Raw genomic sequence first — 20,052 nt, forward strand, 5'->3', positions numbered from 1 at the left:
TAAAACTGGCAGAATCTGTTGCAGCTTTATTTGCTTTCTCATCTCTGGATTTCCACTCCCTCAACCTTCTGTTTCCTACACGTCCCCCCTCTGATCCCACCTCTCTGGCCTCGCATGTGTGGAGCCCTCAGCTTGTGTAGGCACATTAGTCTGTCAGCGTTGAAATGGTTGTGGTTGACAGGCCTCAGGAAGGCAGCAGGAGACAGGTGCTGAAGAGGGCCGACTGACTGACGGCTCAGCGGACACGCCGAGAGCCTGAGAGGAGATGAGAGCAGGGCATCGGAGATGAGGATCCTGTTCCACAACAGCCCCTCCCTTGTCACTGACGACCCCCTCCTGCGCGTTCGCCATATATCTCTCTCGGTTTTCCGTTCCTACTCTGGTTTCCACCTGTTGCCGTTTAAGTGACTTTGTGTCCCATGTCGACGACCACTTTCTGTCACCGTCTCATTCCCCTTCACTCTTTATCCTTCTCGTTCTTGTCCTCTTTATCTCTTTTTCTCTCCATTCCCTCAGCTCATTTTTTTTGCTCCCATGTGTCCATCATGATATGAATGCAGCAGCTGCCCCTTTCTCACTCGCTCTTGACCTCTCCTCTGTATCATCTTCGCCCCCCGCTTCACCTCCCCGCTTCTTAAATGGATTCCTGGCTACTCTCTGAGGATGGGTCGGCGCAGGCGTATCACTTGTTCCCCACTCGCTCGCATTCCCTGGGGCAGGAATGTGCCCTTGTAGCTCAAAGTTACGCCATGCAAAAGTGCTCGTGCTTCGTTTGGATTTAACGATGGGGCGAGAAGTTAGTGTGTAATGGTGGTAGCGGTGGCGGCGGTGGTAGCCCCCGCTACTTGTGTTTCTGAAGCCTTTAAGTGAGTGACAGCAAATTGGAAAGGAGCATACTATATGGACATTCCCGCCAAACGCCTTTTCCGCTCCTCCGCTCCTGCCATGACTGTGCCAAAGCCACCGGCTGGCCTCTAATTCGATATTCCACAAAAAAGGAAAAAATTGTTGCCTTTGAAACCTCTTGCCATCCCCGTCTGAAGGTAATCTTTTCACGCCAAGGGGTGCCACACGAGGCAGTTCTGGATCACTGTAGTCTAATTACATTGATGCCTGGAACAGATGCAGGCATGTGGGAGTGCGATCACATACAGTCACACACAGTGACATTATCATGACATTGTACTTATGTTTGCATATTTGTGAGTAAATGTTAAACATAATTTGTCAGAATATAATCGAAGAATGGACTGGGATTGGCTTAGGTTTTCATTAACAGACGGTGCAGGGTTTTTGGAGTTGTTTCCTCACATAGCTGGCTTTTTGCCCCCCCTACTGTGTCAAACAATCTTCAACTGGTGTCCAAGATAGTTCCAAAAAAATTTCCCCCAGCTCTTCAGTAATGGCAGAGTAGCAGCTCAGTCCATGGATGTTACTTGTTGCCAAAAGCTGAGACAAAACATGCTGATGACACTTGCATGTAGAAATTATTTTTATTCCCTTCTGACCATGTTCACTTGCACCAGAGCAAAACACCAATACACAAGAGAGCAATCGTTTCCTTAATTATGGATATTACAACGATGCCCATGCATTGTTGTATTAGCCAGAATCCAGAGCTGCACAATTAACTGAGATGGAAGGACGCTAATACGATTTTCAGTCCTTGGTTGTAATATTCCATTACCATATGAGTTCTTGGAAGTAGCAAGAGGCTGCCAGTTTTTGTTTTCATGATATTGTTGATGGAGATTTAAATGTTTTTACCTGGTAAATCAGAAGGATTTGGTTTTAAAATTAAAGATAAGATATTTTGGTTTTCTACCTGCAAAAATCAGTCTCGTACTCATACTCGAGACATTTCTGCCATGCTAACCAATTTAAAGGGACAGTCCACCCTAAAATCAAAAAAACATATTTCTCCTCTTGCCTGTAGTGCTGTGTATCAGTCTAGATTGTTTTGGTGTGAGTTGCCAAGTGTTGGAGATATCAGCTGTACACATGTCTGCCTTCTCTCCAATATAATGGAACTAGATGGCACTCGGCTTGTGGTGCTCAAAGTGCTAAAAATACATTTGAAAAACTCAACAGCAGTGTCTCTATACAGAAAATCATGACCTGGTTACTCAAGACAATCCACAGACCTTGTTGTGAGCAGTTTCATGTAGGAACTATTTTCTCTCAACCAAACTACGGCCGATATCTCCATCACTTTGCAACTCACAACAAAACAATCCAGATTGATAAACAGCACTACAGGTAAGAGGAACAATATGTATTTTTGATTTGGGTCTGTACTGTCCCTTTAAGGAGCATGGTAGTTTGATATTGAGCTACTTCACTTCAGTTATCCTCTCAAAAGTTCCCCAAAGCTCGGCCTCTTCACTCTGTCAAATTTGAGTATTTAAATGATCATGAAATTGCAAATCTCATATTAGCAGCTGCTCATGTGGAAAATTGGTTCTTTTGATTGGTATAACTACCAATTATAGGGCAGCACGCAGCATTGGCACGGGACTGAGTGAGTCATTTGAACTAATTCATTCACAGTTCTAATTCCATTTGGGGGCTCCTCGATGATACGCCTCTTAAAGGACATGTTTTATATATACGTCTTATATAGATGTGTAAGTTGACCGTTTAATGTTTTGATTTATTCTGACTTTAGTAGCACGGTGACTACTGTGATAATGAAATGTGGAGCTGTAAAGTCTTAAGTCACAGCTCCTGAAAGTCTGAACTAACTCAACAGAAGTGCACACACTCTGAATACTGATGGACAATGACTGGTTGATCTCTGAGCACAGAGCCTGGGGGCTGCCTGACCACTTCTGTAAGTTTCTGAAACCAACTATCCAACATTCACACCCACTTCACGCTGTGCTAGGGTTTGATCCGATTTTAGCTCACTTTTTTTCCACGCTTCACACAACTGTTCCTCTCTTACTTTTCATGTGAACAGCCGAGTGCAACACTATGGATGCCCTCCAGGAGAGACTTTCTGAGAATGTGCTCTGTCACCCAGGCATTGAAACGATATCACGTCTCTTACCTCTCTATGATGGACAGCTTTTCTCGTTGCTTTGCAGTGTGGCGGTTTGGAACAGCTATGACACTTTTGATTTCTGACTTCATACGAACCACCTCTATTCTATCAAAACTAGACTCTTTTTTTTTGTCACGTGAATGTGTAGCATTATCTGTATGAAGCTAATCCTGAGGAGCAGCCAGGACACATGATGTCTTATCACACCCAGTGCCCCTCACAGTCAACCTGGGTCAACACCAGACAGCACACACTACAGTGGTAACTATATTTAGTACTGTCAGTCATTTTAAAGTTATAATTATCACAACAAAGAGGTTTGAAACTTTAAACATATAGTATGTCATTTCTGCCACAAGGGATCTCAGTTGCAGTCAGTTTCTCCTTGTTAGGATTCCTTCCGTGTTCATTGTTCAGGAGGATTTTACCACGAGCAGAAAACCGGTAAAAACACTGAATGAAGCAGTTTCACACTAGAAAATCAGTGTTTGTCTGATGCTGTTTGGTTCGACAAGGAGCTCAGATAACGGAAGATCAAGACATTCAGGACGTTTTTACCGGGAGCCACATTATGTGAGGGCGACCAAATGACACAGACCGTATCCTTGATTAACATTACAGATTTATCAGTAGTAGTAGTAGTAGTAGTAGTAGTATCAGAGTTGAGACTGACATTCAGGCATTTTCTTTTTTTTGGCGCCCTCTTTGGCAGTTTATTGAATTGTGCAGACTTCCCAACAGGAAGCCCCATTGACAGGAAGTCCTACCAACAGGAAGTCACAAAGCCTAGGTAGGTCTCAGGCCTCAGTATCATACCATTCCAGCCATCAGAGGGTTGTCTTCTGCGATCTTTTGTTTTGTCTTGGAAAGCATTGACAACCAGTATTTCTGAGACTTTTTTGAGTTCATTGTTGGAGGAAGTGGATTTCAAATTTGTTTGTAACCATGTGTTTAATTCAGCCATGTTGATTTGTCACTGTTAAGCATTTAGCCCTCATGCTGTGAACCACTCAATATATATATATTGTGAAAATAATCCTCCTGTGGTATCTCTTGGTTTCCTTTTTTAGTTTATTCTCTAAATTATCTTAACTATGATTTCACCATGCTAACAGGGACAATGCTAAAGATGCTAATGCTAACAGTGCTAATGCTAAAGATGCTAATGTTAACACTTTTCGTGTTAACCAAGCTAATGCTAGCAGGGTTTTTTTTTTTTTTCCAAGTTTTTTTTTAATAAAAAAATAAAAATGAAAAAAAAAATCATGTTAACCAAGCTAATGCTACCAATTTTCATGCTAATTATGCTAACACTAATTATGCTAAGCTAACCATGCCTGTGCAGATGGCGTCCCTTTAGATAGACCTTTCAGTAATTACAATACAATATTTGTTATTTCAGTTTCACTCCCTGTTTAAGTTGAGTGGACAATAATTGAAGTAGCTTGAATGCGACATCCTGATGTCTCTGTGAATTGGAGTTTGGCCTGCTGTCAAATTGTGGTTGCTACACCTTAAGGAGGACAGTATAGGGACATTATTGGAAATGTTTGGGTAATGGAAGTGTACAACTGAACAAAATATTATATTGGTCAAGTTGTTTTTGGACATTTTAATGTGGAAAATTACATATTACATTTTTGTTTGTTGGACCTATTAAGATAAATATTTTCAAGGAAATTAAATATCATTTCAAGTAGAAAATTAAAGTTCATGATGGAGAGCGCTGTCTGTTTAATAACCCCATCACACACAGAGCTCTTGATTTCCTGATTGCTTGCTCTCTCCCTCCCTCCCTTGCTCCATAATGTGTTTATGGGTTTGAGATGACCCAGCTGAGTGTGTGGTTGGTCAGTTTTTATTTGGCTTCATGACTCTACCCATTTGGCTAAGGCCGAGCTGTTCACCAGTGCCTTGGCTGCATTGACACAAAACTGTGTGTCACACAGGTGTGTGGGTTGGCCTGCCAGCCACAGAGAGAACAAATTGGTCCACTGACAGTTTGGAGTGCCATGCTAGTTGGCTCTACCTCTCCAATAGACGCCCTGCTATCGCTCTCCCTCTCTGTGAGGTGGAGAATGTGACCACAGTCACACTCATCCTCAGGTGTTAGAGGGAAACGGTGCTCCAGAGTCTAATTGGCAGGACTCTAGCCCAGCTCGCCAGGCATCTCTGCCCTCACAGGACCCCTCCTTCCTCCGCCCGTCCTCACTGTTCCAAAATGCCATACCCGTTTGAGGGATCCATGCTGGAAGTCAAATTCCATTAATCAAATCATAGCACAGCACGCCGTTGGAATACCAACGAGCCGGCTGCATGCTAATGAGGCAGGAAGAGGATGTGGGAAGGGAGGGGTGCGTGGAGAAGGTGTGTAGGTGTGTGTGTGTGTGTGTGTGTGTGTGTGTGTGTGTGTGTGTTGGGGGCAAGGTTTCCACACAGTGCGATCACCCCAGAAGCATGCTGAAGGGGGAATGAGAAAAACGGGCTGGGGGAGGGGAGGGGCTGGTAGACAGAGGCTGATCTGTTCAAACCACTCCCTGACTGCCCACAGGTCTGCCCACCTCTTAACTTCCTGACTACATGTATCCACAATGGCACATTTCAAAATGCTGATTTTTCTCAGTTGTGCAATTTTTGATGTCCAACTTGCATCATCTTTGCACCTTTTCTCGCCAGCATGCTGAGAACCTGGTGATCCTTTATTGATAAAAGAGGAGAATCCTATTTGCCTGAGGGTAGCAGCTCTTTCTTGAGCCCCTCAGTGCTGGTCTGGTGTATCCAGCACCATCTTTCTGACCTCAGCAGGGAGTAAATGCAGTTATCCAGGTGGTTATGCTCTTTAATGATTCTCCTGGCCTTATTCTTGCAGCTTCTGATGTAAACATTCTTTGGGGATGGTAGCGCAGCGCCAAATGTGTGTTCAGCTGAATGATCCAGTCTTTGCAGGCTCTCATGGTCCTGTTTGGTGCCATCTCTGGACCAGATCGTGATGTTCCCCATCAGGACGCTCTAGACTCTGCAGGAGTAGAAATTCCTTCATATTTGATGGGATACCCGGAATTTCCTCAAGCGTCCAAGGTGCCTCGCCTTTCTTACCTACCTGCATGTGACCTGTAGCACCCAGGTCAGGCCCTTAGCTGTGTTTCCACCAATCCCTTTCGGTATAGTAGAACTCAAGTACACTAAGTGTAAGTGACTACTACTAACAGAAACCCGTTCCACATGTTGATAGTCCAGATATATCATGCTTGGGTGCAGACAAAAGAAAACAGGATGATGCTTTCTGCTGTTGTCTTTACAAAGCACTCCAGGATGCTTTCACTTGGAGTGCCTGTGTGCTGCAGTTTCACTCCTGTGAGAAGTCATTTTCACTTTGTAAGCAAGGTTTTCAGCTGCAGCTCGTTCTCTGGAGAAATCCATACTTTCACCAGGTGCAGTCTGCTTTATTGTGATGCGTCAAAGCACATTTTGAAAATCGATATATTTTTGTACTCAGTGACATAGATTACGAACCATAGATTGGTTTGTACCTCATCTTCCAGACAAAATAAATGTCATTCCTTCATTTTGTGACCCTTCTGTATTATGATGGGACTCCATGAACTGTCCCTGACATCCAAGATCAGGAAATTTGTAATTTGTTTCAGGAGTTTTCTGACTTTCCTTCAAGTTGCTTTAATCAATTCTCAGTTGCTGGCTTCCGGCATTTCCCAAATTGCTTTGGACTCAGAGAAAGGGCTGTGTAGGTGGAGATTAGTAGCAATGTTCCAGTCATTTGTTTCCTAGTAAATTTAATTTTGTCAGTGTGATATATGTGCAGATGTAACAACTGGCTGCTTTGCATTTGGATCCATTGCGGTCCATTGTAAAGAAGTGGAAATAAAGAAACCGTATTATTCTGTTATGGCATTGTCGAGCTAGTTAATCCTATAAACTATGATAACTTGTTCATATTTTCAAAGGGTATATTATCACTTTTGACATTGTAAGAGAGAGGGCGTCTGATAGACTCTCAGCCAAAACAGGTAGACTCTTTTATTCCAAATACCTGTTTTTAAAAAGTAGTATATTTTTCTGTTCAACACAACCCTCTGCTCCACTCTGCTCCTTACTTGATGTAGCCATTACCTTTCCCTTACTGTTCCCCAGAGCTGCTTATTATTCTGCTGATGACTTTGAAGTAGGAATGGTGCTTTATGAGCCCTGCTGCTCCTCCCAGTTCCCCCTCCTTCCCAATTAATAACCACAATCAGTGACAGTCTTTGACTAACGATCAGTCCTGCTGGAGCAACCATTTCTACAGTGATGATGATAGCCATAATAATATTTAAAGTAATAATGATAGCTGTAATATATCTAAAGGCTGACATCAATCTAATCTCCGGGATTTATTAGACAAGAATATGCCAGTCACTCTGTCAGTGAGAGGAGTTGCTACAGGCGATTAAAAATGAAGTCTCTCTTTCTGTGTGCGGGTTTGAAACATTAGCTGCTGTTGTGATTTTCTGCAGGAAATTGTGTCCACATTCAAAAGGAAGTACAAGAATAGAGGCGGAAAGCAGGCTGGTTAACACCCTTTAATCAAAACATTTAGATCCAATGCAGCTCTGTGAGACTGAACCAGTCTCACTGCTGTCCGTCATACTGATTCCTCTGTTACCCCTGCAGTCAGGATATCCTGTACATTACAGTTATGAATTGGTATTGTGTGAGAAAGTAGTGTTTAAGGGTCACTTCATTTAGAGTTCAATATAAGGCTATTGTTAATGTGCACCAGATCTTATTTAGCTTTATCAGACATTTATCACTGGTGTTTTTTTGTAAGACTTAAGACTTTGTAAGATCTTTTTTTAACCACTGGCACCAACATGATGTGTCATGCACAATTTCCCACCCATCAAAACCACCATCTCCTGGGTGATAATGTTTTAGGCGAGGGGTGTATTTTTATATCTGCAGGACTCCAGACAATGACTACTCAGTCACATTTTGCAACCATGGAGCGACCAGTGCGACTTGCAAATGTTATTAATATATGAACACAGTGAGTAACACTCATGTAACAGTGCTGCTGTAATGGTTTAACTTCCTGCGAACTGCCAACATCAAAGTGTTGACAGCAAAAACATCAACACTTCCATCCTGAGACAAGTCGGGTGTTTCAGAATAAAAGCACCAGTGGTTCCACTTTGATTTATTCAATTGATAGAATACTTTATCTAACTTCATTATGACAGTGCTTTACTAAACTTTATTCTAACAGTACTTTATTTAATTTTATTATAACCGCACTGTACCTTTTTTACAACTACTTTTGTAAAGTTTATAATAACAGCACTTTATTAAACTCAATTATAAGAGTACTTTCTATAAAACTACTTTAACTTTATTTTTACAGAACTTCATACTTAGTACTTTAACTTTACTGTATTTTTTTAACTGCATAGTAACAGTAGTTTGTTTAGTAGTTTAGTATTTCAGTCGTCCTCAGTAGTTTAAAAAGAATTTCAAATATAAAGATATATATTCGAGATTTATATTGTGTATCGTGATAAAGCCTAAAACTATTGCAGTATTATTTAAAGGCCACATCGGCCTGCTCTATGTGAAAACTGTAGCTTGTAGTGACAAACTCACAGAAAATTATAACCTGTCTCTGCAGTCAGCTCTACTGAGCATGTTAGTCCCTTTCAGCTCACTGTTTTGGTTTTAGGGCCAGCAGCTTTTATGTTTTAGTTCAGTCTCACAGCTCTCATCAGCATCCTCTCTAGGCACAGTAGGCATCTGTCTTTATTGAAAAAGCTCTGATGAAAATGTATATTTACAGCAGACAGAGAAAGTTAGCAACTAGCTGGTTAAGCTAGCTCACTAAAGAGCCTGATACGTCCTCAGGAGGTGGTGGAGACCTAAACAGAGCGAAAAGGAAGTGGATATTGGACTTATATTGGTCACGTGGCCAAAACAGTAACTTAATGCTTATGTTGTTCTGTATTTGCTGGATGTGTAAACAAACACAACAGCTTTAAACAAAAAAGACAACATTCTGTGATTGAGTGTCTTAATAGAGGAAGAACGTTGTGGAAATTAGATTTGTTACACTTCTGTTCTAACGTCACACATACAAAAGAGGTGATTACCATGAAACAACAAGACTTGAGACAGCAGGAAACTTGATTTGCATTTAGCAAACCACATCTAGAAATGTCATTTGTCTTCAATAGTGCAGCTGAAAAACAACTGCATGACGTCTCTTTCATTCCCCTGATGTCCACTGTGTTTGTCCAGTAATCTCTTCACAGCATCTTCAGCATGTAATATCTATATGAGATCTGACAGCCTTGGCTCCGGTGTCTGTCTGTCTCTCATTCAGTCTGAGTGCTCTCCAACAGCTCTCAGACACAGCACCTGGGAAATACAACCACATTTTGATGTGCATGTTCCGCTAAATCTATAAAATACTGTATGTACTGTGTCCAAGATGTCAGCAGCTGGAGGGGGAGGGAAACCGATGAGGGATTAACTGCGGCCGTTGAGCTTTTTCTGTGGTAATGGAGCTGCAGAGTGGGCACTATGCCATGTGGCAATGGTGATGCTGGGCGGAGGATGTGGATACCCGCCGTTCATGTGCGATGCAGGATTAGGGCTGTAAGTGCAGGGGGTCAGTGTGTCTAATGGAGCTCATATGTTGGCAACAGAGGGCCTTGTGGAGAGTGATGCAGTGATGGAGGGGGAGTGGATAGAGTAAGGAAGGATGCAGAGGGAGGGGTTTATGTGGGGCAGAGTTCACACTGTTTCAGACATCGGAAATTAGATGGAGACTGAAACAAACGCAGTTCAATTTCCCCACCTTCACATAGTGAGCTGCTCTGCTCTTATCTGACTCAAACAGCAGCCAGCTGCTTTCACATTGTCCCTGCTCTATTTGTGTGTAGAGTACAGTATGTTCATGTATGTAATTCTGTGTGTCTCTCAGCATACTTATCTCAGAGACTTACTTGATGTCTGCTAAGCTCTTTTGCTGTAAAATAGGACAAATAAAAAAGTCAGAGTCATTACGTCATCAGGGGTTACACTGGGTTCTTTTTGGAACGGAAACAAAGTCTAAAGTAGAGATGAGAATTCTTCATTTTATAGACATTACAAGCAGCACTGCTGTCATCTGTCGTTGTGAAATGAAGCCATGTTTTGGAGCATTTCTTCCTCTCTGCCAAGACTCCTTCTTGTTGTAGCTTTGCAGCAGTGTAGATGCTTGAGTTTGTTATCTGCACATTGTTTTGCAATGTGTAACGGTCAAAAAAACATAATGGCATTGATAAAAGGAATTGATAAGCTCAGAGGCATACGATTGAGATGGGCTGGACAATTTGAAATCGGTTCTTCCAATCCCTAGTGCAAAGACTGAGGAAATACACACAAATGATTTATCCTGAGTTTTAGCTTCTAGTATAGGTAAAGTGCCAAAAACCGAATAGCTCTTAGGACCTGGTATTAATTTTAACTTTGGAAAGCACCTTCAGAGCCAGTAGTTTTCTCCAGAGCTGAAACAATCAATCCATCGACAGACAATTGTAATCATCGATTGTCATTTTTTAATGCAGAAATCTTCAAAAAATCTATCTTCAACTTCTTAAATACAAATATTGGCTGTTTGTTTTAGTTTTCATAAACTAAATATTTTTAGGTTTTAAGACATCTGAAAGTGCATCTTGAACTCTGGAAAATTGTGATGGCCTCCTTGTGATGAGTTAATTAAACGTCACGTATAAACTTGTTAGATTTTAAGCTTGTGTACTAGTAGTTCTTTCGAACAACACTAACGATGAATTTTGCTTTTTCCTTTGTTTCACAGGGAGAGAAGCCGGGACCGCCACAAGACCCGCAGTAAAGACACCCGCTCAGAAAAGTCTGTAACAATTAACACGCCGCCCGCAGAGCCGCTGCTGGGTGACTCTGCTGTTCGGGGTGAGCAGGTCCAGGTAGGGCTGAACACTGCACCATCACTTTAATGCTATCCTGCATCCACTCTAGAGTCTTTGACATGATTTCACAGAAAGAAACACCACACACTTAATGTGCGTTCACCGTCATTCACTATCGCTGAACAGCGTGCTACTCATTGCTTTATGGAGCCCACTAATACAAAACAGGATATCTCTGCTAGTCCGATTTATAAGGGATTTAGAGTACAGGAGATTTATCAGTCACTCGTCAAAATGAGTTGGAATGATAATTGTGTTTATCAGCCTTGGCTGGGACAGGCCATCTGGTATTTGAGGGCAAAAGCCAGAAGGGCCAGTCCACTTTTGGCAAGGTTAGGGCTGTCACTTTCAGGAAATCTACGACAAATAAGTGTCTGCAACAGGATATGAATGCAGCAGGTTGCTTCTCTGGTCATTACAACTTAGTTTTGCTTTTGTTATGTTGTAATTTACTGCAGAGAGCAGGGCGATAAATTATCCGGTCCAATGCAAGGTGGGGAGATTACATTCGTTGCCCCCACCAAAATGGATCAGACCGAGCAAAAACAGCAGCTTAGCTGTTTTTTACTGTCAGTCAAAATTCAAACTATACCCTGAGAAATCATGCTGACTTTGATGTCAGTGACCGCCGGCTCAATAAATGGATTATGTGATGGATTATTTGATAAAAGAGAAATATAAGGTAGGACAATTCCAATAAAAATCATTTTGCCTTTAGCACGTGTTAAATAACAACTCCAGTATTTGCTGAACATGTAACAGAGTGTGTTTGGCAGTTGGTTCACTCCTGTTGCTGAAGACAGATAGATAGACAGTCGCCTGACTCATTTTCATTTCATATAGCAGACAACCGTGTGATTATGTTCCTTGGAGTCAGATAAAAGGTAGAACAAATAAAAGGCGATCAGATAGCACTGTATTAGCCGGGCAGGTTGGCTGCGAGTTGGCATGTTAAGACGTGAAATTCGTGGTAGCACCCGAGGGATACAAGACTCCATGGTCCAAAGTAATCACAGTAGAAAGAAAATGAGTGAGGGCCAATTTGTAACCTAAAGTTTTGTGTGGTATTTTTGAGACTCAAGGAGGAGAAATGCAAATGAATTTTATTAAATAGCCTAAATTATAAATTAAAAAACAAAAGTCTTGTGTGTGTAAATCCTAAGGTGTGAACTGTATACAACCAGAAAGATAATCACCTGGAAAAGTTAATGTTCATCAGTTCATGTCCTGAATACGTTATTATGGCTGCAAACAGTGTTTAGTAAGGTTGCAGTTAGCTGCAGGGGTGTTTCTCTGAGTGCCTCGCTACTTGTTGGATGGGTCTAATTGCTGGTGTTTGAGAGCGTAAGCCATTATTTGATGGTAGTAAGCATAGTTTGTGGTTTTTCCCTTGTTTGTCGGCAGAGTTTACAGCAGGTCTTAACAATAAGCATCTCCGATCGGTTTTCTGTTGGATTTAAAGTAGCCTAACCCTGTTTTGTCTCACACATGACCAAACTGGAAGTTAAGAAGCCAGAGTATCACCTCACCACTTATGTTTCATCCACAGCAGCTCTTTACATTAAAGGTTGTTGTGACTGTTGAGCTGTGGCTTTCTGAGCTGACAAAGTTTCCTCAGAGGGAGCTTTCGTCTTCCCCAACTGACACACATATGCTGCCTGTGTGTTCTCTTTGTGTGTATTCTGTCGGCTTGTCAAAGGTATCAACTTATTCATGGCTTGGTTGCAAACCCAGAACTTCCATTCACATCTGTTTTCCATATCAGAATAACCTTTATGTACATGCTAACTGTGCTATCGACTCGTGGTATGATATATGACATGACCTCAATCTTTTTGCTGACCTTGATCTTGCCTGTTGTGTTTACATGTGTGTTTTTTTCCAAAAGAATGTCACCAACATGTTAGCCAACATGAAGCCAGAATGAACAGCAGGGTTTTCCTGACCTTGATAAGACTTGGGTGCAGCCATTCTCCCCCTTTTCTCTCCACCCTTCATACTTGTGTGAGTCCATAGAAAAATAAAAAAACACTTCAAAACCAACACAATGTAGCTTACCGCCTGCAGCTGCACTTTGGGAGTGGAAGAGGCACAGTCCTGATAGTTGTTAGCTTACAAACCCCAAGCAACAAGTGGAAAAAGTCCATCATTTGTGCTTTTACCCTCCAACAACTTCATCCTCCACTCTGTAAATTCACCTGGCTCCCAGGCTGCCCATTTCCGAGAGCTGACTGCTGCACACCGACCAGACCATGGAGGTAACGGCGGTGTTCCCGCAGCTTATTAGTCACAAGAGGTATCACCTGGTTATTTATTTGTTGGCCAGATTTTGCAAGTCTTAGATTGAGTACTTTTGGGCTGCTTCTATGAAGGTACTATTATTTTACATACACTTTGTCGTATCAATGGCATAGGAATGCCTCAAATTGACAATAATACTGTATATTGCTATTATTTCTGGGACAATATATCGTCCAACAAAAGAAGTCATCATGACATTCCTATCTCTACCTTTACGTTTTCTAGTACTGCCTGTCTAGGTGCTCTCAGATAACTAAGAGTAGAGTTTCATGGCATTTGGATGAGCAGTTGATCGGCCGTCTCTTATGTAAAGGAGTGAAATGTGCACAGTTCTTCCAGCGTGCTTTCAAAGCAGGAATTTCAACACTTGCTGGCAAGAGTCGAATGCATTTAATGAAAGATGAGATTTCAGCACACAGACAGCTTTTGCTTACCCAAGACTGACCCGCTCTTTTAGCCAAACAACTGTCTGGCACAGTGGCCTTCATCAAGTGCTCGGCTTAACCCGCTGAAGGGAAAAGATGACAAACACAAACACACCCAGACGCTCCAACGTTCACCATCATTTACTGACCTACTTGGCGCTCACTTTCCCTTGTGGCAAGACTCGTTAGCAGTGCCCGTGTGTGTGTGTGACTGTTTTTTTTTTTTTTTTGTGTCTAATTTTAACACATGACAGGATTTGCCACAGAGCACAGCCATCCTTAGTATTTTGCTCTTCATGTCTTATTCATGTCGTGGCCTGCAGTGGTGCCGCTGACAGCGCGGGTAGTGTTTGGCTTTAGTTCGAGTAATCAGGGCTACCAATTCTACTGAGAGAGAGGCTCAGCACAAATCCCTGTGTGTCTGTGTGCTTGTGCGCTCTGGTTTCACATATGCTCCTGTGTGTGAGTGTTTTGTGTCTGTGTGCGTCAGCCTCGTCTCAGAGTCTAACTGTTCAGCGCTGCGCTCATTACTCCACTGTCGGGACTTAATCAGAGTCTTGGCTGACGGAGCAGCACATCGCTCCGGGCAGGGATGTCCTCACAATCCAGCACAAAAGTTTCTCATGGCTGTGATGTGTCTGCGATGCCTCACCACAGGAATTATAAAAGAAGAGGGGCTGCTTCACATGGAAATGTGTCGGAAAACGCGACTGGAGATTTGAGATTAACACCACAGCAGCCAGAGAACTGTTTACAGCCTGCTCTGGAGACATGGTGTTTATATGTGTAAATCTTTTCACTCGGCTACAAGCTTTCACAAGATGTAGAAGATGTAGCAGAGCAGCTGTGAAGCACATTTATATTAATATTTTGACATTTATTTGCATTATTGCCTCATATCTGTATGTTAAACATGAGGCTGGGGCCAAAAGCTGATATAACTAATGACTAGATAGACAGATCGAGAGAGAAATATATCAATAGAAAAATAAAAATAATAAAATAAAACCTTAGCACACTCTGTAAGTATAATATATATATAGTCTATATATATATATATATATATATATATATATTTCTATATATATATATATATATATATATATATATATATATATATATATTCTATATATATATATATATATATATATATATATATACATATATATATAGAATACACAACATTAGAATATACTATAATACTCTCTAAATATACTAAAATATGAACACTACAATACTGAATATATCCTTAGAATAACATACTACTACCAGTATATATAAAACAAATTGCAAACTTGCTCATGGTATAGTTTTAAGTTGTAGCAGAGGTGTGGACTCAACTTGACAAAATTAAAAAAAGACTTGCAACTCGACTTGGACTTGAACACCAGTGATGCATGACTTCACATACACTTGAAACTTTTGATTTGAAAATACTTGATACCTTCCCCCACGGCCAAACATTTAAGTAAAAGTGTGCCACAAATCAGTTTTTTCCCTTAACATCCTAAATCAGCCAATGTTTGCACCGTTACTTCCCAACAAGTTGACGCTTAGTTATTACTTAACATTGTTAGTGAGCTAATGCTTAGCTAATGTTAGCTTAATGGCTAAGTAACTTAAGAGAAAAATGCTATTTAAAAAAACGGTGTTGATTTTTGTAATTTTAGTGTTGGCATCATTTTTATTGAAGAGTTTTATAATCTTTTGACAGAACCAGGCTAGATGCTTCACCCTGTTCCCAGTCTTTATGCTAAGCTAGGCTAACCAGCTTCATATTGTGTGGACAGAACAGGATGGCCACAGATTTCTAAAAAGTCTTAAAATGTCTTAAATACAAATTTACTAACAAAAAGGCCTTAAAAGTGTTACGTATTGTCTTATATTCAGATTGAATGAATCTTAAATGTTTGTTAGTCACATCACTGCAAGAGTTTCTAGTGATGACGTTCCGGGAAACATTATTTTAACAGGAGGAAAACATAATGTGATGGGGTAACAGACTTCAACACAACACTTGTATGTGTGCGGTGCCCATATTTTCCCCTCTACGCATTTAGATCAGACTGGGACTGCCGGGACTGTTTACTTGGAAACACACTTTTGATGTGTATTTTCATTACAAGTTTGGTCTTAAATTTCATTTAAAGGGGTATTAAACAGATCTGAGAAGGTCTTAAATTTAATGTGTTTATACCTGTAGACAGGCTTAAATATACCTCTGGGCAATAAAGCAAATAAGTGTTTTTCAGCTCTGGTGCAAACTGTAAATTATAAAAATGCCCATTTTAAAAGTTTTTTTTCCTCATTTTTGTACCTTGTGAAGACTAGTAGTACACACTTTTTGTACGTGCAATTGGATTTCATCGCTGCTTGTAAGTGACGCTGCTTGTAAATACACCTCCAAGATAGCTTGATATGTTTGAACAGAGCCCTTTCAGCAGGTTGCTCCAATTTCAGGAGGCAGGCCAAAGCTCCAGGCTGTATGCTAATGTGTGAATGTGAAAAATACACTTTCAGGTGCTCGTTCAGCAGCGAAATCTCAAGGTCGGAACGAATCATATCAGATGTGTGTGGCGAGTCTGCCTCTGCTGTATTTTGCCAGCTGGGTGTTTGTAAAGGACGATGGAGGTGAGTATAGCCTGGACTCATGTATGGAACTTCTGTTGGTGTACTGACACTAAATTATGTGGGTAATTGAGTTGCTATATCCTGGTGTTATTCTTGTATGAAACTGGATATTGGCGTGGATAGTGAGAGGTGGATTGGAGTAGCTCAGGTCAGAGTAGCATGGCAGCTTTGCAGCTTAAGAGTGTGATGTGGAGGAGCATTGTATGAGGTGTCAAACAGGAGAAATGTGATATGTTTGAAACCGTAAAGCATTCTTTGAGAATTAGCGCCTTCCTATTCCAACAAGTGGAGCGAGAAAGAGGAGCTGGGTTTATTTTTAGATGTTTATGTGTGGTTTAGAGAAGGGACCGTTTTGCCCCTGTGTTCGCCAGGTCTTGTGTTCATGTGCAGAGATCAGGTGCTTACTAAAGGAAGTAGTGAACGACAGTTTGGCTCTAACAGCACTTAAACCTGTCTAATTAGCATAGCTGGCATGTGATTGCACAACCAGCCTTCTTCCAAATTTAAGACATTTAACGGTTTACGGTATCTTCACATAGAGTTCTTGTTATGTGCCTATCAGTGCTTAGCACAGACAGCAAACTGATGCTGAGAAAAAAGAACCATAGACGTGCTTTGACTGCAGTGTTTGCTAAGTTAAACAAAATACTGCTGCTAGGTATTCTTTGAAGTTGCATCTCTCTTCTTCCCCATCCTCCCTCGACTTGCATCCCTCCACCTCCCACTGTTTCACCTTCCTCTCGTCCTCGCTGCAGCTCAATTCATTCAACCCAATTAAGCTCAGCTGCTTTGTGATCTCAGCTGCTCGCCTACTCGAGCCGGACCTCAGTATGGTAAAGCAGCACCGCTCATGGCATTCCCTGGCAGACCACGGCGCAGGTAGCTCTGTGGGGCACACAGGCAGCCATGTCGGGCTCTTGGAAGAGGCAGAGCACTTGCGTTCATGTTTGGCATCTTTTCCCCGCGGTGAGTTCTTCCTGGCTCAGTCAGACGGAATCCTGTGGAGCTTCACGGTTATCCCGGTGCTTTGTGTGTGTGTGTCTGTGCTTGTCGTAAGATGCGTGCCATGGCCAGGCTGCAAGCTCTGTGGGTGGGCACAGCCAGAGAGAGGAGGGAAAACATTCTTAACAGTTTACCGAGGTAGATTTGGAGAAGGTGTTTTTTGGAGGGGGTTGATTGCTTTATGCCTTACTTGTGAGTCGACAGTAAAGGGATGACAGGGACTAAACAGAGAGACAGAAATCGGGAGTGACATGCAACCAATGGACTAGAACAGGGGGCGTTGGGGTCTTAATCCCTGGGCCGCTGGGCCATTGCACAAGTTTAATACCACTTCAAAAACTTTATGGCAACAGACTAGAGGTAAGATCAGCACAATCTTTGCTTTGCTTTGGTTATTTAGAGCAGTTTTTAATTCAAAGCTGTGCTATAGTAATATCATAGGCCATATAAAATTGTGAAGGAAAGAACTTAGAAAAGATCACTTATCAAGAACTGGTTGGCTGGTTAAGTATTGTAACTGGTGAGCTAACTGCTAACATGTTTTGCTGCCTTAAATTTACCTCGGAAGTCAGAGTAGGGAATGACATAACACCCGAGTTAACTTTGTTCCCGTTAACAAAACGAAATACTAATACCAGCAGCAGCGTTGTTAGCAATACCACTTGCGTATTTCGTGCATACACACACTGTAGCAACATGTCCATAGATTTAAATTGGACAGTAGTGTTAGAAAAGTGCTAAAAAACAGTATATTACAACAGCTTTCACTGCTGTTGATGTGCAAAGCAGGCATCTTGGATTTTGAGGTCAGGAATGGTGAGGTTCCTCTAGGGCGGTGCGATATGACGATATATATCACGTGGTGAGAGAAAAATGTCATTTCATATTTTGCTCTGACGTTTATATCTTTGTGACGCAGATTACACTTTTTACGGCAATATTTTTCGTCATTTGGACGTCTAATTGATCTGATTCACCAGCTCACTCACTCTCTAGCTTGTTCGACAACAGCTGCTCTCTCTCTCTCTCTATCTCTCTTTTTCTCTCATCCTCTTTAAAATGAGTCGGTTGCCTAACTCGTCGTAATGTTATCAAACGAGGAGTAATGTCCTCCCCTCATCCTAGCAACGTTTTTGTACTCCCTCATGGCAGACTTTAAAGCTCTGATCAGTCTGATATCCATCACACCTCTGAGTCTGGAACACCTGCATGCTACATAAAAGCACACACAGAGGCACATTTATGCCATTGGGGGGGCGGGGACACAACTTTTTATTCATTGGATTAACATGTGCTATATCGGGATAGGTATTGTTATCAGGATATGAAATGACCTATATCGGGATATGAGATTTTGGTCATATCACCCAGCCCTAGGTTCCTCTGACTTTTCGAGTTGGCGCTCCAGTTGAAATTTCTAACTGAGAACTGGGAAATTCGACTTCCCAGTGCAAATGGAATGCACCATCAGTCACAACAGCTCCTCTGGACAAAAGCTTTCAGAGCTAACTGTTAGTTCAGTATCTTGACAGCTTGGTTACTGAAGTGACAATCAATATACGTGGTTCAGTCAAAAGACGTATTTGCACTATTGACTCCTGTCTAACAACCGTCTGCAAATTTTTCTTTGGTGAATACTCAGACAAAAGAGGTTGCTATTGGTCAATGCCAAAAATATATCTGTGTTTTAAATACTGATGTGACAGTGCTTGTGTCATTCTATATTTTTTTCTCACTGTCAACAAACCCCATTTAAAACCAAAGCTTATATTCAATATATACTTAAATTTCTCCCCAAAAAATTTAAATCATTTTCTAAAACAGCTGGGCACTGTAGTTTGCAAGAGTTACTCAAACAGGAGGAAATGTGTATTTGTGCATTTGTTAGGGGCTATTTTTTAGCTGCGTATTTACACACATTTGTCCTAGTGAGTATTTTCAATAGCAGGACACCGTTTGTGGGATTGAGACAAAGTAAAAGTATGTGCCGTACTTATCCTTTTAAGACACACTGTCAGGTTGTTGAACAGTTGGTTGGGTGAACAGGTTTTGACGTACCTTCCCCACACACACATTCACACATGTCCCAGTGGCAGAGCGGCGACACCACAGTGCTCACTGGGTCAGAAGCAATGGATTGAGAGTGGCGCTGAGGCAAGAGACGAGCAGAGAATGAGAGAGGATGCCTTGAGGGGAAGAAGGGTAAAAGGGGAGGGAGGAGGGAGAGTGAGAGTGAGGAAGAGGATGGGAGAAACACATCTTTTGGAGGGTAGAGATGGCACCTAATTTGTGTTGTTTACTCTCCAAACTGGACTGGATGTTTATTTACTATACTCCTCCACTCCCCTTTTCCCCTATCCGCCACTTCTCTATCTGTCCATCCATCCATCCTGTTATCCCCCCCTCCGTCCCCGCTGCTGTCAGGACATCCCATGTGATCATCTCATCACCCCCCACCCCTCCACCATCACCAACAACTCATCTTCCTCTCTCCTGCTCTTCGCTTTCTCTCCCTCTCTGCCTTTCTCCTTAAAGCCCCTTACATTATGTGGCAAGTGGGTGCCCAGTCCCATACAATACCTCCTGAGGCATGATGGGAGAGATTTCTATATAAAGACGGATAAAGCAGGGCTGGGCTGCAGATCAAGAGAGAGTCGGGGAGGTCAAA

General features: G+C 41.9%; 1 protein-coding gene across 4 annotated transcripts in view; it reads left to right on the forward strand.

Annotated features, from left to right (window-relative positions):
- LOC125884927 (vang-like protein 1) overlaps window positions 1–20,052 on the forward strand; it is a 66,017-nt gene that overhangs the window by 17,962 nt on the left and 28,003 nt on the right. For all 4 annotated transcript variants that reach the window (XM_049570222.1, XM_049570221.1, XM_049570224.1 and 1 more), the window contains one exon: window positions 10,896–11,022. In XM_049570222.1, the coding sequence (XP_049426179.1) occupies window positions 10,896–11,022 (127 nt within the window). The remainder of the gene's footprint in view (window positions 1–10,895; window positions 11,023–20,052) is intronic.

Source organism: Epinephelus fuscoguttatus, linkage group LG24, assembly GCF_011397635.1.
Source record: "Epinephelus fuscoguttatus linkage group LG24, E.fuscoguttatus.final_Chr_v1".
NCBI lineage: Eukaryota > Metazoa > Chordata > Actinopteri > Perciformes > Serranidae > Epinephelus > Epinephelus fuscoguttatus.